The sequence below is a fragment of the Giraffa tippelskirchi genome, chromosome 8, assembly GCF_054371585.1.
Source record: "Giraffa tippelskirchi isolate mGirTip1 chromosome 8, T2T-mGirTip1v1.2.pri, whole genome shotgun sequence".
Taxonomy (NCBI): Eukaryota; Metazoa; Chordata; class Mammalia; order Artiodactyla; family Giraffidae; genus Giraffa; species Giraffa tippelskirchi.
The window spans coordinates 161,350,435-161,375,813 of NC_137282.1; the positions used below are offsets into that span (position 1 = coordinate 161,350,435).

The following is a 25,379-nucleotide window of genomic DNA, read 5'->3' on the forward strand; positions in this document are numbered from 1 at the left end:
CAAGATGAGTTTTTACAAGCCCAAGAATTTGCCTCTGTCTCACACATGCACTGAGATACATCTAGAGGAATTCAGACAGTAAAGACTATTGAGGAAGGTCAGCCCAGCCTAGAGTCACCAGCAGCAGGCTCTGAGCCCCGACTTATACCTGCTCAGCTCCCCATGTGCACAGAGCCACGTTTTGATTCTTCTTTCTTTCACTTTCTTCCCATCTCTCCCACCACCACCACTTTGGAAACCCTACTTAAGATATTTTCCTAAAAACAGCACACACGTCTCAAACTCCCCCACCAAATACCAAAAGGTGTCCCTCAAAAGAGATGTGTTCAATATCAGATGAGTTTGGGAAACCTTGTGTGAAAGTAAAGAATTCTCAGGACTTCCCTGGTGGTCCAGTGGGTTAAGACTTCGCCTTCCAATGCAGGGCTGAGGGTTTGATCCTTGGTTGGGGAGCTGAGATCTCACATGCCTCCGGGCCAAAAATCAAAACATAAAACAGAAGCAATATTGTAACAAATTCAATAAAAACTTTAAAAGACGTCCACATAAAAAATAGCCTTAAAAAAAAAAGTAATCAAGTCTCCCCACAGTTGGGCTCCATCTCAGAACCTTGGCCAGGCTAGTGAATGCTGTGAACAAGCAGAAGACACCAGAGTGTAGTGCTCCCCATGGGGACTTGACCTCTGAGTCTTTTGCTAGGGAGGCTTGTTCTCACTGAGCTGAGTGTCCGGGCCGGGTGCTGCTTGGGGAGCGTGACCTCTGCACGCTGCTGAAAGCACGTGACGACAGAGAAAGGAGAGCAGGGCGGGGCGGCATGGGCCAGGGGGCGGGTCAGCGGGAGCACGTGGGACAGGCCCAGGCAGAAGGAGACGCGAGGAAGCCGGGTCTCAGCGGGCAGACCCACGAATGGGAGAAAACTCACACTGTAGACGGTGAAAGGCAAGATGCAACTCCTCCAGAGGCATGGCTGGGAATCTGGGAGGGGAGCAAATAGATTCCACAGTGTGAGAGAGTTGGGTTTTGTCAGCTCTGCCTGATGAGCCCTGAAATAGTGGCCATGGAAAAACAAACCGTAGAGTAAGCTCTGTAGCAACCCCTGTTCAGATAGCTGGAATCCAGCAGCCTGGGCAGGTTGACTCTCCGGGAACTTGACTTTGCAGAACTCGTAACATAGGATGATGAAGATGCCCACCTCAGAGGGAAGCTGTGTGGCTTGCAGAGGCCACCCAGCAAGTCTAGCACGTGCACCCACAGCCCTCTATTCATTAGGGTGACTTTCTCTTGGGTGCCTGGCTTTCCTTTGTCCTCATCTCTGCACCTCTCCTAGGTCAAGAAGAAGAGAGGCTGGCGCTGGAAACGGCCCTGATGTATGGGGCAAAAAAGGCCCTCAACACAGAGGGTGTCCTCAAATCGAGGCCTGAGGTCCACATGAACTTCGAAGTGGAGAACGCTGTGCTGGGCAGAGACTTCAAGGTCATCATCACCTTCCGGAACAACGGCTCCACCCGCTACACTGTCACAGCCTATCTCTCCGGCAACATCAGCTTCTACACCGGGGTCTCCAAGGTGGAATTCAAGAATGAGACATTCAACGTGACCCTGGAGCCCTTGTCCTGTAAGTTGATGAGGGGTCTGCTCCCTCCAGGATGTGGGAATATCACCACACACATCACTAGGTTGTTGATTCACCCCCTCACACACACACATACCTTTATTTGGTGCCTACAAGTACAGATATTATTTTGTGCTGGTGACACGGCCAAGAGTTGCTCATGGAGTTGATGGTCTCCTGGAGGAAAGATGGGGGCTGGACACAAAACAGCCAAACAAGCGAATATACACGGTTCTGCACGGAATAGGGAAATACAAAGCTGGGCAGAGAAGACAAGCAGGGCTGGTAAGGTGCGGGGTGATCAGGGAAAACCTCTCTGATGGGGTGATGTTTAACAGAGACCTAACAGAAGGGAAAGAATGAGCTTTCCAGCCAAAAAAAAAAAAAGCGAAGGCCCTGAGGCCAGGGCTCGTGCAATGAGTTCATAAGCAGCAAGGGGACCAGAGTCAGGAACAGAGGCATCAAGAGGATGGTGGGTACCGACCAGGTAAAGGCCCAGAGGACTTCGTAAGGACTTTGGTTTTGATTCCAGTGAGCAGCAGGGCCACTAGAGGCTTTAGAGCAGAAGCGTGCCCTGGTCTGACTTCGGTTTGAAAGATCACTCTGGCTGCTGTGTGGAGAACAGACCACGGGGGCCATGGAGCTAAGCTTTCAGAGTAGTTATGATACTGTTGCAATAGTTCTGAGAGAGATGGTGAGTGAGCAAGGTGCTGAGAGCTGTCCGGTCTGAGGGTGTTCTGAAGGTCGAGCTCTCGGGACTGGCTGACAGGTTGGGTGTGGACGTGAGAGAAGGAGGCTGCGGAGGAAACTAAACAAGATAATATATACAGAAGGCTTCCCACGGGTGGGCTGTCAGCACACGCTAACTTCCAACTTGTTCACGCTTCGGGAAACTGATACCAGAAATGTGAGCGGACGTGTTCAAGGCCGCACATAGCGGTTAGAAGTCAAGTGGGAACCAGAAGCCTCATGCCGTTCAGGCAGGGATGGTGAGCCAGCTCCAGGCATCCTTGGGCCCTAAGGGGGCTAGTTCCTGTTCCCTGGGGTCCTGCAGCCCCTCGGTCCCCTGGACCAGGAACTGCACTGCACCCTCTTCTGACCACTAGGGTTCCATCTCCCAGTCTTCTTCCCCTCCTCTCCCTGATCCAGCAAAAGTGTGAGCTCACCTGAGCGAGTGGACTAGAACGGCATGTTAGCCGTCCTAGTCGTCCACCCCGGGACGTGGAGCCTAACTCAGTATCAACACAGCTCCCATCACTCAGCTACCCCAGGCTTGTCCTGAATAACTTGAAGGGCGTCGGAGACTGGTTTTTGCTTTACCCTGCAAGCAGGTGGCACTAACTGCATGCAATAAACTGCCCATTGCAACTGAAAATACACTGCAATGTATTGTAAAAAGCCACAGGATTCTAGACCTTGATCAAGCAGGTCAGGGTACAGCCTATGGTCAGAGGGTCTATTGCAGAGAAAGTTTCCCAAGTAAAACAGGAGCCATATTTTCCAGATTGATGATTAAAGGGGATGTGTGAGCTAGAATCAGCTGGGAAGATTTGAATAACTTAAACCTTTCAGTATCTTCAAGGGTGCTATGCCTTCCACTCGGCTATATTTAGTTTTCTTTGCATTTTTGAAAAAGAGACGAGGCAGCCCCTGTGTGTGTCTCCCTTGGCTTTCCCCAGACACCGTCAATGGTACTGGCAGGATCCCAGCTCCACCACTCAGAGAATGAAAACCTATTCTTCTTTCTCTTGCCACGTTTAATAAACTTTATCTAGAGCAGTTTCTTGTGCAGTGGCGAAACACAGCACTTACATAATGTACTATTTTAGGAGCCTGTTCTCTGGGGCTCAGAAGCACAGCCCAGTTTCTTCAGTGCTAAGATTTAGAGGATATTCCACCTTAGAGAATCAAGAGACCCGAGGCCAACAGGCTCAAGGCAGAGTAAGTGTCTGTAAAGCTGTCAGGCACATCTCAGCAGCCTAGATATCCCAGTGGTCAAACACGGCCCTCTAGAAATACCAGAGGATGTCCATTATTATTATTATTATTATTACGGGAGGCTGCTAGAGGCAAAAGGCATGTTCTTGAAGGCCTCTCACTTTGCTGCCCCATCTGGCCAAGTGGAAACAGGTCCCGCGTACTCATCTGAGATTGTCTCCAATTGAGGGACAGAGTTTTAGTCTTCTGGACAAGTCACTGCCCTGGGAGCCATGGAGGTAGCAGGGTCCAGGCCCAGACCCAAAGAAGGCAATAGGGGTGCATCACCCAAAAAGGCAGAATTCAAAGGCGGCCCTCAGTAGGATGGGACTGCTCCAGGAAGCAGGCAGAGTTGTTGACTGCTTGTCGAGGGTAGACCAGTCCATTCTAATAACTCTGTGTAGCCCATGGCTGACTCTCAGCCCAGGCACTGTGCCCTTTCAGGCCTGACAGGTGTTCTGGGGCTGTCAGGTGCGTGGTAGGATGTTTAGCAGCATATATGGGCTTCCCTGGGGGCTCAGATGGTAAAGAACCCACCTGCCAATGCAGGAGACACAGCTTCGATCCCTGGGTCAGGAAGATCCCCTAAAGAAGGGCATGACAACCCACTCCAGTATTCTCACCTGGGAAACCCCATGGAGAGAGGAGCCCCACAGTCGGTGGGGTCAGAGTCGGACACTGAACATGAGCACGAAGCACCTGGCCTCCACCCAGGAGATGCCAGCATTCCCCTCCCAGCGGTGACAACCCAGAAGGTCTCCAGTCACTATCAAACATTCCCTGGGGGCAAAATGTGCCCCCCCACACACCATTGACAACCACTGGTCCAGGATGACCATCCTTCCCATTTCACCAGGAGCTGCGCGTGTTCTGGGGACAGGACTTTCAGTTTGAAAACTGAGACCATCCAAGTCCACTCAAGTCTGCCCTAACACCACTCCATCTCCTGCTAGAACCCCTCCTGGGACTTCAGGAGCCTTTCAGCCTGGAATATGCATCATCTCATCATTGTATTCAATGTAGATTCTGACTCCCTAGACGGGGGCAGGGGCAGAGAACCTGTATCTGTAACCAGCTTCCAGGCGGCAGAGCTACTACTGGTCTGCAGGCCGCACCCAAGCCACAGGGACCTGGGTTGGGAGGGCCCAACCTTCCTCTGAACTGAGGTTCTTAGAGGGCTGATTCCAGGGGATGAAGGGCCCCCCTGGTTGTCGAGCAGCGCTTCTCAGGCCTGCTGTACATCAGGGTCAGCTACAAATTTTTCAAACAAGGCCTAGACCGCAAACCTCCAAGATTCTGATTGAGTTGGTCCGGGGTGGGATCCAGCAGGGTAGGTTCTTAAATGTGACTGTGAGGTGGAGCCAAGACCGGGCCGTCCCAGCACCCAGTCCTCCGTGCAGAGAGCTTGAAGCAGCAGGGTCTGCTTCAAGGCACAGCCTGGCGCTCCATCGCCTGGACACCCGCAAGGCAGGAGGCCTCCCTGTGCCCCGACCGATGCTCACCCCACACAGCCTTCCAGCCCCGGGTGCAGTTCACCGGCTCCCAGTGGAGGGCCAACGTGAACATGCGCATATATATATATATACTAGAGACGTGCACACGTATACATAATCTAGACATGCACATACAACACTCTGCACTTAACTATCCACTTTGGGGATTGTTTCCTTTGATGACTTCCAATGAAGGGAGGAATCTTTGGCCAAAAGCAGGCGCTGAGCAGGACAGCCGTGGTGGAGACATTCAGCTCCGTGCAGCGGGTGGAGGCGTGAGTCCCCGTCCCCTCTGCCCAGGCGCGGGCTTGGCCTGCAGGAAAATGGCCCTTTGCCCCCTGGAATCCTGCCCTCTGGCAAACGAGAGTGAGAGGAAGTGGGCAGGGTGGCCAGACAGAAGCCCACCGCGGCGGTCAGAGCCGCAGGACGGAAGTCCCCTCCTCAGCCCAGATGGTGAGCGGAGGGGAGCCGAGACCACTCTCCGCTGTCCAGATGCAAATGCCATCCCCCCTGGCTTGTCCCCAAGAGCTCAACGTCAGCGACTCGCTCAAACAAGCATTTGGCACAGAGGTCTTTTAAGTTGTAGGTAGCAGAGGGGGTGGGAGACAGTTGAATGCCTGTGTGAAATAGGTTTCCACCGCTTCTTTCTCTTAAATAGAAAAATCAAATTGGATTGGAACAGTAAGAGTTGGAGAAAACGCGTGGCGCCAAGGAAACAAGGAAAAGGTTCACGTTGTCGGCAGCTGCGGTCAAGCATGGCCTGGGGGGCGTGAGACGTTTCTTATCGCAGGAGGGGCCGGGCGCAGGGGCCATGGGCGTCCCCGCTCCCATCTGCTGCCCCGGGGCTGTTTGTGCCCAGGTCCAAGCAGCTGCAGCTAAAGCCTTTTGGTCCTTGATTTTAAACCTCTCTGTTATGTTGCGTTTTATTAATACAAGAGCAAAAGCACTGCTGGGAAAATGGGACACATTTTCTCTAGGAAGACTTGACTGAGTGTTCCATTTCCAGCACGTTCTTTACCCCAGAAGTCGGAGGGCTCCCTGTCCCTGATGGACTCTGGGTTCTGCTCGCCCTCCCCTGGTGGGGGCTGTGCTAACGGGGAGAAGACGGTGCCCTCGGGGAAGCGGGGAGCACCTCCTCCTCGGGGAAGCGGGGAGCACCTCCTCCTCAGGGAAGCAGGGAGCATCTCCTCCCAGGTTCCAACTCGGCATGTTTGTGTTTCTTCTCTCCAGTCAAGAGAGAGGAGGTGCTGATCCGAGCGGGCGAGTACATGGGCCAGCTGCTGGAGCAGGCCTTCCTCCACTTCTTTGTCACGGCTCGAGTCAACGAGACCAGGGACGTTCTGGCCAAGCAGAAGTCCATTGCACTGACGGTCCCCAAGCTCATCATCAAGGTCAGTTGTAGCATCTCAGACGAGGAGAAAGGCGGGGTTGCTGACGAGGCCTCCGGCCTTAGGGCTTGCGAATGTGTGTCTGTGTCCTGCTGCCCCTGCAGAGAAAAGGAACCAGGATCCTCCTGTTCTTTGAAAGAAGTGAACCGCCCTATAAATAGATGTGCACATATAACACTTTCCTCTCCTCTCCAGATTTAAATATATAGATGTGGCTGCAGATATAAATATAACCTGTGGGTATAAACACACTTGTGGAGGAAGATGGAGATGTGTAAAGGGTACAGATAGAACTCAGCGTCTCTGGAATCAAGTGGGTCAGGCGTGGCCTCAGACAGCAGCCGCCTGGGTCCCTCCCACGTGTCCTGCTGTCCCCGGAGCGCTCACTGTGTACAGGAGAATGCACAAACCAGAATGTCAGCCTGACGCCCCTGACTCTTCGTGTGTGATGCCCCTGGCAACCACCGGCCAGAGGCAGGCACAGAGTATTTCAACGTACAGCTCCCTAGGAAGCTCCCTCGCGTCTTTTCCAGTCAATTACCCCCTCCCCCATCGCCAGGACAACCACCTTTCTGACTTTTCCACATATTGCCTGTTTGGCTAGTAGTTCATTTTTTAAAATAATTTTCAATTTAGCTCTTAGTCCCTTTTTATTTTATTTTTATTTTATTTATGTATGGTTTTGGCCTTGCCACATGGCACGTGGGATCCTAGTTCAAACCCACAGCTCCTGCGTGGGAAGTGCAGAGTCTCAAGCACTGGACCGCCAGGGAAGTCACAACTGGGAGCTGAAACATTGCCTCTGCATTTTCACCGTTTAACGTCTGTCCCAGCAGAAACCTCTGCTCAGACGACTTAAAGGCACTTGGCAGAGGGGCAATGGGCACCAGTGGGAGGAGAAATAAATGTGGTGGCCTGCTTGTTCCCACCAGCAGCGTCAGCACCCACATCCCGGAGACCCATCCCGCCCTGGGAGCGGACACCCGGGCCTCCAGCGGGGTCCCTGGGCGTGACATCACGTGTCCAGGGCTCGGAGACCTTCCCAAGCGATTCAGAGTGATGAGCACAAATCAAGGGGCATTCCTCTAACGTGGTGGATAATCAGAGTCTTAGAGCCACCTGCATTTTAAAGCCTCTAGAGGGGGCGGGCGGGGAGGCGCTGGCAGTGTGTGGAGAGGGGCATCCCGTGTCTCGCGAATTCCTGCTGTGAGTCCCTTGTAAAGCTGGTCACTGCTGCGTAGCGCTCAGAATGGCAGCCTTCCCTGGGTCCATGCCCTGTGGATGGTAATCGATCCGAGGGCTACCCTGCGATGGGTCCCACTAGGCCGGACTTGGGCCCCCTGAGGCAGAGAACCCTGGACCCTCCTCTTCTAGAAAGGCTTGAATCCTGACACCTCCTTGGTTCTTTCACCTCAGTCCCTTCTTCTGGGCCCATCACAGCAGCATCCCACAAGAGGCCTTAAGAGACAGAAATGAGGGGTGCAGGCTCTGCAGGCAGAGCAGGAGAATATACAAAACGGAGGGGTGCTGTTGGGGTTCCTCCAGAGGCGCCGTCACTCCCCTGACAGCGTGAACTCAAGGGTGCAGTGACCGGGGGCCTGCTCACCGCACCCAGGGGGCCCCCTCCTGGCGGGCTCTCCCAGAAGCCACGCGGTCCCCTGCAGGCCTCTCCCAGGGGTTGGCGTGGGTGGGGGGCCTCCCTTCCCACTCCTGTTCACAACTCCATCTCCGAACCTTGCCCACCAGAGGCAAGGCCCACGTGCTCACCTAATTAGGCACCAACAGCTTTTCCCCGTGAAGGGCTCAAGAGAGAGACTTCCCAGATGGGAAGTGCTCAAACCACCGCACAAAATAGAATTTAATTGCACCACTGATAATAAACTGGATGTATAAAGGAAGCTGATAACTTTCATCTCTTAGACATTATTAATTGAAGGATTATTGGTGAGTTGTCTTCCGAGTGTACTTAGAAGGCAGCTCAGTTCCCCAGGGGCAGCACCCAAATCCCTTCTCCTCCAGCTCGAGTGACCTGGGCCGGGATGGTATACTTGACCAAGAGCTGCACCAGGGGCTTGTTCTTATTTTTGCTTTCTCTTTTATCTCTATAAGCACATCAGGAATGCAGTTCTTAGAGGAAATTTATTTAGAGGTAGGACTTCCCTGGTGGCTCAGTGGTGAAGAATCCACCTGCCAACGCAGGAGATACAGGTTCAGTCCCTGGGTCGGGAAGATCCCCTGGAGGAGGGCGTGGCAACCCACTCCAGTGCTCTCACCTGGGAAATCCCGTGGACAGAGGAGCCTGGCGGGCTACAGTCCATGGGGGCGCAAAGAGTCAGACGCGACTGAGTGATTAAACAGCAACCACAGGGCCACTTGGCTGGACTCAAGCAGGAGAGAGAAAGAAAGCCTGGCCTCTGTTCGGGTGTGTTCAGGAAAGGAGGCAGGAGCCTGATCACGTACGCGGTCCCCTAACCACTAACCTCACTGACAACATCAGCCCCGGGGATGATCTCAGTGGGAGCAGAGGAAGAGGGGCTCCTGGGTGAGGTGCCTCATGCCCCGAAAGCCACCAGGTGTCCCAGAGCTATGAGAGGCCCTGACTGCAGAAATGGGCTGCCTGCCTGGGGTCCCAGAGCCTCTTGCCTTTCTCCTTTCTCTTCAAGCCTGTGCCCAGAGCTCTGTCTCCTGGGCACTGTGGCTCAGCCTCAGAACTGGAGCTGCCTGACGGCAAGTTTGCAGCTGTTCTCGCCCACCCCCTCCTTTCTGGAGCAAATAGAGACCAACCCGGACCACGACGGGGCCCACCTGTCTGGATCCACATCAAATCAACCAAAGCGTTCAGGCCAGTGGACACGTCCTTGCCGCCTAAGAACCCCATCTCGCATGTGACCACACCTCGCATGTCTCCGGTGACTACAGAGATGGGAACTGGGTTAAATCATGCTCCCAGTTAACTATTCCCTGCACCCACCACGTGTGAGTCAGTGTGTGAGCCTCATATGGAAAACGGCAGGAGAGACAGTCATTAAACTTTAATGAGCACATATCTCTTTTCCCAGGCTATCAAAATATTTTGATGAGAAAAGTATATTTTATTAAAATCGGATGTAGAATTTTTCTCTGCCTTCCCATGTGTTGATTGTTGCAAGAGGCTTTAAGTCAGGAAAAGCTTCTTCAGCATTTTGATGGTTGAAGTGAAAGTCCCTCAGTCGTGTCCGACTCTTTGTGACCCTATGGACTGTACGGTCCAGGAAATTCTCCAGGCCAGAATACTGGAGTGGGTAGCCTTTCTCTTCTCCAGGGGATCTTCCCAACCCAGGGATCGAACCCAGGTCTCCCGCATTGCAGGCGGATTCTCTACCTGCTGAGCCACCAGGGAAGCCCTGATGATTTTGATGGTTAATGAAGGGCTATTGGGGGAGAGGGGAGGGCAACACAGGGAATTCAGCTGGCCTGCAGGGTGGAGGCTGGTGCGTGGGAGTCGTGGTGTGTGACCTGGAGCACCGTGCCAGGGGCTTCCCCCCAGTCTCAGAGAGTAGAGAAGGTGTCCCAGGGTTCATGTCCTAACCCAGGTCATCTAGAGCAAGAACACCTTTTGTAGAGAAGCTCCAGAGCACAGGGGCTTGAATGGCCGGACCCCCTGGGTTCATCTTCCTACTTGGGCAGCTTTGGATCAGTTCCTCAACACCTCAGATGTACAATGGTCCAGTAATATTGCTGACCTTATAGGCTGCTAGGAGGGATAATAGAAATAATTCTCATAAAGAGCTGAACATGGTACCTCTATCATGGTAAGTACACAATGGGGTGGCCAGTGGTAAAGAACCCACCTGCCAAAGTAGGAGACATAGGTTTGAACCCTGGGTCAGCAAGACCCCCTGGAGGAGGAAATGGCAACCCACTCCAGTATTCTTGTCTGGGAAACCCCATGGACAGAGGAGCTTGGCAGACTACAGTCCATGGGGTCACAAAGAGTTGGGCAAGACTGAGCGGCTGATCAGGCTTGCACACGGTGGAGACCAGCATCCGTCAGCTTCCATCACTCACGAGCAGCCACCAAGTTCCCTGTCCTCTTCCTCCCCCTCCTCCTCTTCCTCCTTCTCTCTCTCTCTCACATGCATCTTCTCTCTCTGAATTTCCTTGCCCTCATTTGCAAAGTGAATAACACACTCATAATTGTGGCATCACTGACTCAATGGACATGAACTTGAGCAAACTCCAGGAGATAGTGAAGGACAGAGGAGCTTGGCGTGCTGCAGTCCATGGGGTCACCAAGAGTCTGACACGACTGAGCGACTGAACAGCAATCATAATACTAGCCCCATTGTTAATCGTAATCATGTATAACAATCATAATATAGCCCCATTGTTAATCGTAATCATGTATAACAATCATAATATAGCCCCATTGTTAATCGTAATCATGTACAAAACACAGCATTGTTGGGGACTGAATGAGTGCTGTTTCTGAGAGCTCAGCCTGGCCCAGGACCTGGCGGTTGCCGACAAGAGTCCGCTCCCCCCCGGCCCCGTCCTCCCTGCACTGGGATCCTGCACAGAGTGCTCCAGGCAGCGGGGCCCACGGGCCTAAAGGGAAGCTAACGCTCACCTGGCGACATCGGACCTAAGCCCCGGGTGCTGAACACGTGCGTTGTTCCCTGTGGGGCCCTCCTGAGAGGGAGGCCCATCCCGAAGAGCCTGGAGGAGACTTGGGAAGGGCGATGGGCGAGGAGAGGCGGTCACACGTGCTCCAGTGGCCTCCTCTCAGTATCTGGGAAACAAACTCCTCCCACTGCCGTTGAAAACAGCTCGGCTCCCACCGCTTCTTTAGGACCATCTCGTAGGAGTGTCCTTCAGCCGCTATAGAACATCCTCAAACACCAGCAGAACCTGTTTCCTCCTGTGGATGAGGAACGCGTTTGCCAGGGAGAGGGGCTCTGTCTCCTAGCGAGCACAGAAGCTCGGGGCTGGCTGCACGCCCGGATGGCTCCTGAATCGAGATGCTCTCTTGGTTCTTCTTAACAACCCCTGTGTCCTCCCTGGGGCCCACCGCTCACCTGAGGTCACCTGTAGCATCCTCCTTGCCCGCCTCCTGCCGGTGCTCCGGGAAGCCCCGATTGTAACCAGAGAAGGGCCAGGTGGGCCTGGAGGCCATGGTGGCTGCTGGGACCTGCACTCCAACATCCCAGTTCATAACCTTTATCCAAACTGGGGAGCCCCCTGAGGACTAACGAGTGTCCCCCAGATGCTGGACAGCCACCAGGCAAATTGTGAGACTCAAGTGCAGTTTCACTTTGTTCTTGTGAGAGCCCAAATACCTGGAAATTTCCATCGAGGCAAAAAAAAAAAGAGAACAAAACTCTGAGCTCTAATTATTCCCAACCCCAAACCCTAAACCATCTCCCCTCCCAGCCTCCCACGGTTTCTCCACGACTCTGTCGGTACACGTCCCGGTCACCAGGACACACCCCTGCCGTGTCCACGGCCCTGTAGTGGGCGGCAGGGTGAGGCGGCTGCGGCGGGCTTCCCCGCGTCTCTCTGGAAGGCGTCGGTAGAATCTGCCAGCTTCTCTCCCTTGTGCTTCTCGGCCTCAGCCCCTGAGAACACAAACCCATGTCACTCCCCACGAGCGAACTTGTGGATGAGAAAGTTCTCCTGGTCACCCTGGCAGCGCGGTCTCCCTTTGAACCTCCACAACATTTAGAGTCAATAAATGCTGTGTCTCGGATGCTCTGCCACACACAGTATCATGCGGAATCCTCTGAGGAACCTCATGAGAAACCGAGGCCCAGAGAGGTCAAGTGATTGGCCCAAGGACACACAGCAGCGGCTGCTGGTCTTCAGATGCCGAGTGCGGCACGCCTTTCCCCCAGCTTGCCCTGCCGTGGTCGCTGTCTTTGTCTCATCCCCAGCAGGGATGTCCTCAGCACTGCCCTGAACCCCCTGTCGAGAGAGATCAAAGTCCGCATCTCGTCTACCTTGTCATATGATCACGCTGTGCTTGAGCTACTAGTTCTTCTTTGAAAGGATAGCTCTATCTTCACCCCACTTAGAGAAGAGTGTTATCGTCAAGTGAGACAGCTGTGTCAGAGCCCGAGGGTCCCCTTGCCACGTTTGACTCGGGCATAGAAATCCGATTCTTCCCCCGTAAAGTCAGAAAGAAGGAGCTGAGTTGTATACATGTTTTCAAATTTAGTTCAGGATCAACTTGTAGTCACCGAGCTCCACTGGTCATTTAACGACGGCACAAGCTCGTACTGCAAATGACTCTTCAGTGGATTTCAGGAAATAGGCTCCTTTCAGCGAAAAAGAAAGTTACTATTTTTGCCTCTCTGCTGTCAGAGATGACAGGGTATGCAGTGTCTAAAGATGAATGCCCTGGAGTCAGAAAGACCTAGATCCCTATGTGGATCCTGCCGACGCCCAGGGTCTGTAACGTGCGGATTTTGTTTATCTTTGACGTTTTCGTTTTATGTCAGTAGAATGAGGATGATGTTACTGCCCACCGCCAAGTCTATAGAGGATCACCCAGGTAAAGTGAGTAAAACGGTGAGCAGGGCGCCTGGGTCACTATGTGAACACTAGACGTGGTGTGAGTTGCAGTGGTTGTTACTAGTCAGAGTCGGTGCAGAGGGCGGGAGGCAGAGACTCTGGCACCAGACTGTCTGCGGTCTCCCTTGCCGCACTTGCTGTGTGAACTGGAACAGGTCACTTCACTTCTCTGCGCCTCACTTTCCTCATCTACCTCATAGGGTTGTGAGGATTAAATGAGTTAATGTAAGTAAATCCCTTACATCAGCGTTGTTCAGGAGGTGGTGGTGGTGGTTTAGTCGCTAAGTCGTGTCTGACTCTTGCGATCGCATAGACAGAGGAGCCTGGCAGGCTACAGTCCATGGGATTCTCCAAGCAAGAACACCAGAGTGGGTTGCCATTTCCTTCTCTGGGGGATCTTCCTGACCCAGGGATCGAACCTGGGTCTCCTGCATTGTAGGCGGATTTTTTACCAACTGAGCTACAGGGGAAGCCCAGTAGGATGTTCCCTAATTACCCTAAATATGCACCGTTCAGTACGAGAGCCACTGGACACATGTAAATGCTGAGGATTGAACTGCGGCTAGTACAAGTGAGGAACTGAATTTTTACTTAATTTAATTTAAATTCATTTAAACATTTAAATAGCCCCATGGGGCTGGCAGATACCATACTGGACAGTCTTGGAACCGTGGCTGACTGTTGTAAAATCATTTGCATTATTTAGTCTATGCCAATTCAGCTGGGCTAGAGAGAAACAACTGTGGTGGTGTTGGTGAGTATGATTCACAAGCAAGCAACTGCCTATTACCCGCAATGATAATGCTCCCCGTAATGGGAGGAGGAAAAAGTTCATTTTCCAGTAATAAGTCATGGAAAACATGACTGATAGCACTTGAAATAAGGACTGTGAGGTGAACTAATAAATCATGTGAATTATATTGACACCTAAGTTCACTCTTTGTCAACCTTCTTCATTTCAGTTTTGATTTTGAATATAGTTGTATATATGTATTATAAAGCGTATACTCCATGGAAGAGATCTTGTGATTTCCTAAAAAGTAGTTCTTTCCCAAAAGTTTGTGTGGGTGTGTGTGTGTTAGTAACTTTCTTGTTTAACCAAAGAATCAGAATATTGATCTTTATCATGAAAAAAAACAAACAGGAACTCAATATGTCAATATTGGTGAATGGTGTTTAACTTGAAAAAGTATCATATTTTATGTCAACATAAAAAAAAAACAGAAATACTTTAAATGGAATATTGGAAAAAATCAGAGTGCAAAAGTATTCGATATCACTGAGTGTGACATGTGTTTCATCCTGTCCCCTGGTCCAAGTAATGGCTGGTCGTCTCTATAGTGCATGGCACATTGTGTAAATCAACACATGCTATGAAAATCCTATGTACATTCTCCATTTTCCTCAAAAGGAGGAGGAAATGTTGCCTAAGCAGAAGACGGTGATGTTGAATGTTGGGTTTTTATGTTCGGTTTGTTTGAGTTTCTAAACTTCATTGTCATCTCAGTAGTCAGGCAAAGGACATTTAAATTCTAGGGGCAGGAGACAAACGTCAGAAAAGGGATGCTGAATCTTTGTTAATTGCAGAAGAAACACTCCATGATCTGAGAAGAGCCCCTTCTGCTGGAGGGGTGTATGAATAAGCACTTCTCAGCCTTCCCTGGTACTGGAGCAGGGAGAAGAAGGGGCTCTTCTCAGATCATGGGGCAGTGGACTTCACATTCTAATCATACTCAGACCGACAACCCAACTCTGAAGGCCCAAACAGTGGGCCAATCTTTCAAATACTAAATCCCCCCATCTCTGCCCTCACCTGTGACCCACTTTCCACAGCAGAAGAATCTTCCTGTAGAGCTAGCCTACCCATATGTAAAGGATCCTTAACCTGGAGACCACCAGGCCCCTGAGGGCCATGGATAGATGTCCTGGCCTGTAACGAATCCCCTAAAACCACATGCAAGGTGTGTACGCATCCTGCATTTGTCACTGTGGTTGTCTGCAGAAGGAAAGGTCAGTAGCTGCTATCAGATTTTTCTAAGGGGTTGTCCCGGTAATTGCAATAGCACACCGTGAAGAAAGCAGATGGCTTCAAAATATTTTTCCTCCAAAATCAAAGTGATCATAGCAAATGCTTTCACCAATAGTGTCTCTGAAGCAGTTCTACTTTCTTCAATTTAAACAGCTTTTGTAAATGTTATCTTTATCCTCTATTTTTAGAAACCAAAAAGTGTTCTGAGATTTTTTTTTTCTTAGGAAAAATATGTTGGATGAACTTGAGAATTAAACCAAAGATTCTATGTAAAGTATTCCAATAATGCACTTTTATACATCCATCCCTTGTGTATCCATGAAGATTGGCTTCAGGACTCCTGCAGAGACCAAAATCCATATCCACAGGTTCAGCATCCCCAGATTCAGCCAGCTTTGCACCCTACTGTGCATGCCAGGTTGAGGACCACTGAGGATACACTGCTTGACACACAGTCCATGCTTCATAGGTGACGCCTCCTGCTGTTGTCACCACGTCATCCATGCCTGCTCCACCCCTGACTGCTCTGTCCAACTCTCCACCCATCCCACCTTAGGGGGTCAAGATTTGAAAGTAATAACCATGGAGAATTGGCTGCAATTTTCATTTTTCTTATAGATTTTTTTTAGTTATCAATGTGTCTTAAAGAGTAAAGTCATAAGGTTTTACCCTTCACTCTAGAGTCTCCCAGGTTCAATCCCTGGGTCGGGAAGATCCCCTGGAGAAAGAAATGACAACCCACTCCAGTACTCTTGCCTTAGAATCCCATGGACGGAGGAGCCTGGTGGGCTACAGTCCATGGGGTCGCAAAGAGTCGGACACGACTGAGCGACTTCACTTTCACTTTTCACTCTCATGCATTGGAGAAGGAAATGGCAACCCCCCTCCAGTGTTCTTGCCTGGAGACTCCCAGGGATGGTGGAGCCTGGCAGGCTGCTGTCTATGGGGTCGCACAGAGTCGGACACGACTGAAGTGACTTAGCAGCAGCAGCAGCAGAGTCAATAATGGAGAATCTTCTTCTTGGGACAATGCGTCCTTTTCCCCTGTGTTCTAGCAACGCTCATTTCCATTTGACTTTTCCTATATTATACACTGCTTAAAGAAATAATGTAGTATAACGGCTGGGCTGCTACATGGAAAACTCAAACAACCAATAAATTTCCTTTTTAAGCAGTTGATTTAATATAGCATATATTTACTGGACACCGACTAGATACTGGAGTTGAAATGGGCTAACACGAAATGACTAAAGCAAAATACCCCAAGAATTGCTTATCCAAATGATGTAATTGAGCCTGTAATGTCTTGAGCCATGCATTGTGTTAGCTGCTTTATACGTATTGTCTCATCCTGATCCTTTCCTTGGAGGGAAGAACTATTTTTATTGTCTTGTTCCCCAGTAATTTAGAGTTTGCACAGATCCATCCATTTGGCATACACAGCCCCTAAACCAATAAACAAATGCTTGCTAGCCATTTTCTAACACATGATGTCAGTGTTGGGAAAGCAGATAGTCCCAAGTGTGAGGTATTATGCATCGTGAACACAGCATAAGAACTAAAATAATACAACAACCCTAATAGTAGCATTCTACATAGACTACCCCATAGGGATGTCCATCTTGTTTCAGAAAACTGAGTCTCAGAAAGGTTGAGAAAGTCACCCAAGACCTCACAGCTAGTAAGGCCATTGAACTCTGGCCACTTTGCCACATACTCAATGCTTCTTTTTTTTTTAAACTTTTTATTTTGTATTGACATATAGCCAGTTAACAATGTTGTGATACTTTCGGGTGAACAGCGAAGGGACTCTCAGCCATACGTGTACACGTATCCATTTTTCCCCAAACTTCCCTCCCATCCAGGCCGCCACATAGCATTGGGCAGAGTTCCCTGTGCTGTACAGCAGGTCCTTGTTGGTTATTCATTTTGAATATAGCAGCGCACACGTGTTTGGAACACACCCAGTACATCTGAGGCTTGTGATATGCAAACTCACCCCAAAGAGCCTTCATCCTCCCAGCCTCAGATACCCAGACTGCGGAGGAAAAGTCTCTTTTTGCCTATTTTAGCATTCAGATTCCTCTTCTTCAATGGTGAGGACTCCCTCCTCGGATGTATTTCTTTCTCAAGTAGCTCCAGGAGCGTTTTCTTCCTCTTGAGCTCAAGGATCCCTCCCGTCCTGGCAGGAGACCTGAACCCTTTCCAGGAGCAGAGTCCACCTGGCCGCCCTGGCCGGGGAGAGCTGTTGCTGCCCCGAATGCACTTCCGCCTCCTGCTGCTGGGAACAGCCGGTGGCCGAGGGTGTTAGCCTGAGCTCTAATTAGGGTGGTTTTCATAATGAGGGAAAGACTGTGATTCTAATTAGCAGTTTTCCATCTTTTTCTCAATAAGTATCCCCTAGTCAAAGCAATATCCTCATCGCATTTGTTCCTTTGCCAAAAAATGGCCACGCTGTAAAACGGAAGGTGGGTAAAGATATAAGGGTGCAGAAAGAGGCTTTGTGTGCTGCTAACACGCTTCTTTCTCCTCCAACTCCTTCCTCAGGTCCGTGGTGCTCAGGTCGTGGGTTCCGACATAGTGGTGACGGTTGAGTTCACCAATCCTTTAAAGGAAACGCTGCGCAATGTCTGGATCCGCCTGGATGGTCCCGGAGTGACGAAACCCTTGAGGAAGATGTTCCGGTGAGCAGAGGGGAGAGGTGGGGACGTGGGGTAGGACTGTGGGAAGTTCTCTCTCTCTCCGTCTTTTCCCAACTCACGTCTAACCCCCAGGGAACATGTCTGAGAAGCTGCTACCTCCTTATTTACAAGTCTGTAGGGCTCGGGGTAAAAACGGGGTTGGTTTGACCAGCACTTCCCTCATTCAGTTCTTAAAACCACTCTGATGGGATGGTTACTATTATTAGCTCCCTTCGGCAGTGGAGGAATCTGAAGCTTTGAGAGACTGACTGGTTTGTCCCAAGTTGTGCAGTGTGTAGAGGTAAGCCTGCATCCAGGAGTAGGCGGGCTGATTCCAGGTCCCCAAAGTCAAGTGTATTCCTTCTTCTAGACTTTACAGAGTACTCACTGAGTCAGGTGTCATGAGTTAGGACTCTGGCAGGAGTCCTTTCTCTCCAACCCTACTCCAAGATCTTACCAATCCAAGCACTCTCTAGAGCTGTTGCAGTAGAAAAAAAAGGTGAGCCTGGAGAGTTCTGATGCTGGGAAAGACTGAAGGCAAAAGGAGAAGGGGGCGGCAGAGGATGAGGTGGTTAGATAGCATCACCGACTCAATGGACATGAATTTGAGCAAATTCCAGGAGAGAGTGGAGGACAGAGGAGCCTGGCCTGCTGCAGTCCGTGAGGTCACAAAGAGTCAGACACGACTTAGCGACTGAACAACAGCAGAGAGTTCTTGACTTGGTTTCCTATTTAGGGGACCAACAACCACCCCAGGCCTGTTGCTTGAAGGTCTGCTTTTGGCACACCTCACACATCAGATTGTGCCTACAGTTCTCAGCCTTTGTGACTTCTAGTGACAAAGAGCGTCACAGACAAGACAGCCCATTCCATAGTCGAGTAGTTCTAGTAGCTAGAAAACAATCCCACCTTTCAGTCCCACCAGTGGACCTGAGTCTGCCACCTGGACCTGTACAGAGAAGAAGGTACATTTGTCTCCCACCTAATGGCTTGCAAATGTCTGCAAGCAGTTGTCTGATCTTCCCGCATCTTCCCTATTCCTCCCCGACTTCATTCCCCTCACCCCTGATGTGGTTTCAGCTCCCTCCCTCGCCCACATCCTCCAATTTGTCAGTGTTCGTCTTAAAGTGTGACACCCAGAATGGATCCCAATCTTGGAGGTTTATTACTTTCATTTCTACTGCAAATAAGTCCCCGTCAGCATCAATCAATCCAGCATATTTCCTGTGGGGTGACCTTCTAAAGCACAGAGAAAGAGGTGGAAATATATGGAAACTGCCTTATGACCCAGATATGTTAGGAATTCCCCCAGCACCCTTTGTGGAGGACTCTGAGTCTGTAAGGCAAGAGCAAAGCCCTCCTTCACCCTCTCTGAGACATCTTTAAGACAATGTGCCCCCTAAAGACTGCATTTCTGTCGAATCACAGCACTCACAGCGTCTGCATCTGAGCGTTTAAGAGGGGCCTGATGCCGGCAGATGCAAGAAAACAACAGAGAAAATAGTTTGAGTGCTTTAATAAAAAAAAGAAAACACAAGCACAAAATATAACAACTTTCTATGCTAATAAGGAAGCTGCAAAAAAAAAAAAAAAGGAATTAAATTAGAAATCAACTCCAGCTAGCAGAAGAGGTCAGAGGAGTGTGCCCCGCTTTCGTCAGAAACGACAGTCTCGCTCACCCGTTCTCACACCTTCCCACTCGACTCAGATGCAAGAATCACTCAGGCAAAGTGAAACACGTTTCTTCTTCAAAGCAGCCCCCTGCTGGAGCCAATTTTTCCTCCTCCAACAGTAACCCCACAAGATTCATCTGAGGGACCAGAACCTCCTGCCACCTTGACACCGTGGCTGTGCAAGAATCCCGCCTTGATCTCAAGCCAATGCAAGGAAAGAGGCAACCTGTGCATTAGAGACACGGTGACTCCCCACACCGAGCAAAGACCCGCCAGTGGGGAGACACGCGCCTCAGAGGGTTGGGCGTCCAGGTGCATGAAGTGTGTATGTGTGCTCAGTCGTGTCTGACTCTGAGACCCCATGGACTGTGGCCCACCAGGCTCCTCTTCCGTGGGATTCTCCAGGCAAGAGCACTGGAGGGGGTAGCCATGCCCTCCTCCAGGGGATCTTCCCAACCCAGGGCTCTAATCCATGTCTCCTGGGTCTCCTGGGCTGGCAGACAGATTCTTTCTTACTGAGCCACCCGCGAAGTCCAGGTGCATTGCTTATGGTTAACACCTGACACTGGGGAAGGGTAACGGGGGGTGAATTGGCAAAAGGATGGAGGAGGCCATTCCCTACATGGTGGAGGCAAGGCAATGTCCCACCACACTCTGCCTTAGGCTCCATCAGTAATCACTTCAGCACATAGATCTACGGCACATCAGTAACAGAGCCAGGTCCTCAGTCTCTCATGGAGGTGCAGGTCCAGAGGGTGGATCTCTGCAAAGCAAGGGAAGCTCTATTTCTCAGAGACTGTCAGAAATTGGAAATAAGTTAACACAGGAAATGTTTTATGACCCAGGCTGGGCTTGGGACTTCAGGGAGACCACTGCTTTCCCTGTTTCCTCCTGATTCCTCCTCCTCACACCTTCACAAGCAAGACAGGAGCCAGCTGGCATCCACATCCATCTTGTCAGATGACTGACTTACAGCTATGTACCCTGTCCTGCAAAAACCCGATCAAAGAGCGGCAGGTCCGTGCAACAACTTGGACTCCTCAAGTGCAATTCTTTGGGACCAACAAGAACCCTTCATGAGTCTGTATTCTTTTCTCAGATACACACCTTGAATAGTCAAGGGAGTGTCCACTCCACTCGGCCATCCACACCCCTGCCAGGGCCCTAGGTGGCAGGGAGTCTGGAGCTCCGAGCAGAGGCTCTGGTAGGTGGGTGCTGGCGAGCAGGGAACTGAACCAGGAATAGGCGGTGTTGTGTCCGTGGCCCACTCGGCACAGCCGACTCTGCACTGAGATGATGACCTTACTGCTCTCTCCATGCCTCCCGCTGCCATCCTTGGATGCTCCGAGGTGCTGCCCCCAGACACCCGCAGCTGTCAAGTTTCTGCTCTTGATAATTCCAGAACATCAAATAATTCATCTTCCAGATGCATTTTTTTTCTCTTTAAAAAATGATCAGGTCCAGTAGGCTATTTTAAGAGAAAAGTTCCCCGACTTTGCGCTGTTGTTTGAGATTTTGAGTCTCTCATGTAGGACAGAGGGCTGGACACGTGCAGGCCGAGCACAAGCAGTTGCAGTTTATTGTGATCATAATCCCCTAAGCCTGCCTGCATTTGGGGTGATAAATGGCCGGTGCATCCTGATAGCTCAGCACATTACTGAGAATCATTTATCACCACACCTATCCCTGGGAATACAGGGCTCTTCCAGTATTACTCCGCTCACCCAGATGGGGAGATGAGTCTTTTCTTTCTGCGTGCATACCTTTATCTGTAGGAAAATGCACACTTCGACATGGATGTGTCTCTTCGTGCGTATCTTGGATGATACTCATGATGGGCATGGGTACCTGGATGAATACCATTATGTGGGCGAGTTGATGAATTAGAGCAAATAATGAAGCCACTCCAGCCTTCTTGCCTGGGAAATCCCATGGACAGAGGAGCCTAGCAGGCTACAGTCCGTGAGGTCTCAAAGAGTCGGACATGACTGAGCAACTAACATTCAACAGTTCATTCAATGAAGTAGAGCTTGGGGGTTACAGTTTCTGTTTGAGGGAGTTACCTCCCTTTTATGGCCGTTGGCCAGATCCTTAAACCAGGCAGCTATTTCACAAAATGTTTCTGGTGGATCACTCGGGGAAAACAAAGGAAAAGGGAATGAATGAATCAGAGTTTGCTCTTGAGAAACAAATACCCAAACACCCATATTCATATTGAAATGACTATTTAAATTAAGGACAGAGAACTGTTTCTCCGCATCCAGGCAGGAAGAACTTTTCTCAGTTATGTTACAGAGAGTTCAGGCGGAGCAGACAATGACCAAAGCTGACGGTAAATAATAATAACAGTAATAACAAGGCGGCAGCATGTATCTAATATGTGGATTTAACCATATGTTGCCATCGTTCCAAGCGCGACACAAGTACCAGCTCGCTCACCCTCTCCACGTCCTCTTTAGTGTCTCACGGTGCCCGCCTTTTACAGGGGAAGAAGCCCATGGTGCGGTCAGCGTGTTTCAAAGCTTCAATCATAAAATCAATTTACCGAGTTGGAAAAATTCTCCCGTATGTAGGCTATGTGTGTGCACTGGTCATATAATTTGGCTTTTCTGTAACTCAGTGAGATCATGTATATAGCCACGTTTCTAAAGAACAAATGCCAGATTAATGGAGACACCGAGATTCTCAAAACCAGCGCCTAGAGCAGCCCCAGAGAGAGACGCCCCCAAGCCCGAGAGGCGTTTCCCAGGTCGTCGGCCACAGATGACAAACACACAGCAGCAAGGTGTGTGGGCAAGTGACCCACGCTGGGTGAAGCAGGATCATGAATAACAGGGCGGGCAGGGCGGTGGACAGGTCTGTCCCAAGGGGATTGGCCAGAACGAGTTAAGAGCATCACGACCTCAGTATAGGAAGCTGTGGATTCAGATAGAAGTCCGATCCCAGCAGGGAACTTTAGCCCCCACGTGCGCTGAGAGAGGTCAGTCATGTCCATGAGGCTGCTGTGGAGGCCTGGGGATTCTCTGCATGGACCACGTCCACCAGGAGGCAGGCTGATGCATCCAAGTGGAAGGAACTGTGACCCATGGGGCTGCAGCTGACCGAGCCTCGGGTAGGAGCCCTATTCGGGTGGTGACTGGGAAGCCAGCGACCAGGCCCTTCTGTTTCCCAGTCAGCATCAGTGGAGAGAAAGAGCGCCGGTGACCCAGACCATCGCCGCGGGAAACTTGACCTGCCTCTCTGGGGCATAAAACCTTTCCTGCCTCTTCCATCCTTTCAGGGAAATCCGGCCCAACTCCACCGTGCAGTGGGAAGAGCTGTGTCGGCCCTGGGTCTCCGGCCCCCGGAAGCTGATCGCCAGCCTGACCAGCGACTCCCTGAGGCATGTTTACGGCGAGCTGGACCTGCAGATTCAGAGACGACCTTCGATGTAGACGCGCGGGGGGCCAACCTGGATCCGGGCACCTGGCCTCTTGTAGTCTTGGCTGAGGAAATTCTAACGCAAAAATAGTCAGCTCTTGCTTTAACTTAGCTCTGAAGCCCTGGACAGGACTGGATAGGGTCCCAGAGTGGTGACGGCATGTATTTCCAAGACACACTTTTCAATGTGGCTATTCAATGTGCAAGTTAGTTTTTAATCACCCCACCTTCCAAAGGATTCTGAGCATTAGCTTTAATTAAGCCCTAATTAGGCTCTCGGAGCTCATAAGAGTAAAAGTCATCATTTATCATCTCAAATGGCTGCAGCTTCAACATCAGAGGACTTCCCTTGCCTGGGGATTTGCTCAGTACATGGCCTCATGTAAAACAGGGCTTCTCATCCCCCTACTCAGCCTTTTGGGGATCACATACTCCTCAAACGGGAGGGAAGGACATGATTTGGGCCCTAGAATTCTATTCCCCTTTCTTGGAATCAAGTTTTAGCCTCCATATCAGAATATTTTACCCAGGAATTGAGTGCAACATCATTTTTCTTCTTGGCAAAGCCGGGGAAAGGTCTTCCATCTTGCACCTGCGGCAAAGCGACTGCCTGCCAAATTTCACAGATTTACGTTGTGAGAAGAGGTGGCCCCATATTAACAAACTGCATTTGCGGAGAACTTAATCCCCGAAGAAGAGATAAGAAGGCAGGTGCAATACTTAGATCTATTAAATAATGTAGTTTTATAGTGCTTTTTATAGGAGGTGTCACACCATGGCCGGAACAGGAGGAACCAATGGCCCTAACTTTAACCCTTTGGGGGCTGTAGTATTAGATATTAACCAGACTGACTTAGGACAGTGGGGATGTGGAATTAACCTCCTTTATTAGTGATTATACTTCACCTGTCTCTCTGGAAGCATTTCCTTGGCATAATGACCCAGGTCCAGGTACAGTTTTAGAGACAGAACAAACACAACAATTTGGAGAAGCTGGCAGATTTAGTGACCAGATGTGTGGAAGAGCAGCCACTATTTCTCTTATCCTTCACATCACTCACATTGAGACCTCAGCTTGGCATGCAAGTACTAAAAGCTAATACGGACTCCACCCTGCAAACAGCCAGTGCTACTGTACATCCAATGACAGAGGACACGGATATCATTAGAATTAGGCTCTAAGGTTCCAACAGGCAAGGCTACCAAATATTTATCTGCAAGGCTGATTTTTTTTTTGGTCTGAATTACCAAATTGATATGCCTAGAGTGTGATTTAGGTCAGTGAATTGTGATCCTAGCGAAAGAAAAGATGAATAGTGAGAAGGAATCAGGGGGAACGCCAGAATGGAATTATATATGGTCTATACAACCACATTTCTAGGCCTTTGAGATGGTTCCTGAACCTTCAGCACTGGAATCCATGAGGGTTAGCCAGTCCCCTCCACAGACACCTCATACCTAACTCTACTAAGTAATCTCCCAGCATTTGCCAAGGCTTCCAATACTCAGTTCTAAAATGAAATGCATTTTGCTGGACTGTTAAACTGGCTTACTATAGTATATTCTTATTAACTAGAATGTAATCGAAGCTTAAAATAAAGTTAATCTGATTGTATTTGCATCTGTACGGAAGTGAAGGCTTTTGCTTTTCAATACAACATACCACTAACCACAGCTGCTTGAGAAACCACCCTTCCTTGGCAGCAGGTGGTTCACCCTGGAGAGTGAAACAAACATCTCTCCTTGAGGGAAAATAACTCAAATGGGTAATGACGTTACAGTTAGCTTTCCTCATTGCTCTCTCTACATTTTATTAACCTCACTCAACTAAGGAGGAAGTTTGGTTCAAAAATCAGCTTCCAGAAACTTCAAAATCTCTGCAGATACTTTTTTCATGAGTAATCTCATGAATCATTATGATGACTCAGTGGACAAGCCATCATGAACACCTACCGTGACGAACACCTTTTGTGGTCTTAGAACAAAGATGGAAACTGTGTGAAAAATATGTATAGGAGGTCCTGTATTCATGGCTGACATTACTGAACAACCACATCTTAGGGCCTCACAATCCTTCTCCACACAGAACTCCAACCAGCTATTACAAACTGATATGGAGTTGGCATTCAGAATAAAACCTATTCTACCCACGTTAGAGTCAGCCCACCCGCTTTGACAACTGAGACCCTAGACTGTGTAATAATGCCATGGCTCTAAAAAATCATAGATTAGCACTGGTAACAAGCAACGTGGGCTTCCGTGGTGGCTCAGTGGTAAAGAAGCCACCTGCCAATGCAGGAGATGTAGAAGGCTCAGGTTCAATCCCTGGATCAGGAAGATCCCCTGCAAAAAGAAATGGCAACCCACTCCAGTCTTCTTGCCTGGAGAATCCCACGGACAAAGGAGCCTGGCGGGCTACAGTCCATGGGATCACAAAGAATCAGACACGACTGATCGGGAACAACAACAACAAACAAGCAATGTATCTCAGGCAGCAGCTGCTGCTGCTGCTGCTGCTGAGTCACTTCAGTCGTGTCCGACTCTGTGCGACCCC

At 50.2% G+C, this 25,379-nt stretch overlaps 1 protein-coding gene across 3 annotated transcripts in view; it reads left to right on the plus strand.

Moving 5' to 3' along the window:
- F13A1 (coagulation factor XIII A chain) overlaps positions 1-25,379 on the plus strand; it is a 147,508-nt gene that overhangs the window by 116,761 nt on the left and 5,368 nt on the right. For 2 of the 3 annotated variants that reach the window (XM_081523709.1, XM_081523707.1), the window contains 4 exons: positions 1,328-1,615; positions 6,313-6,473; positions 17,599-17,735; positions 22,686-24,446. In XM_081523709.1, coding sequence (XP_081379835.1) covers positions 1,328-1,615; positions 6,313-6,473; positions 17,599-17,735; positions 22,686-22,839 — 740 coding nt within the window. In that variant the 3' untranslated portion in view covers positions 22,840-24,446. Of the gene's footprint in view, positions 1-1,327; positions 1,616-6,312; positions 6,474-17,598; positions 17,736-22,685; positions 24,447-25,379 lie in introns of those variants that run through there. The other variant, XM_081523708.1, reaches the window with a different exon arrangement.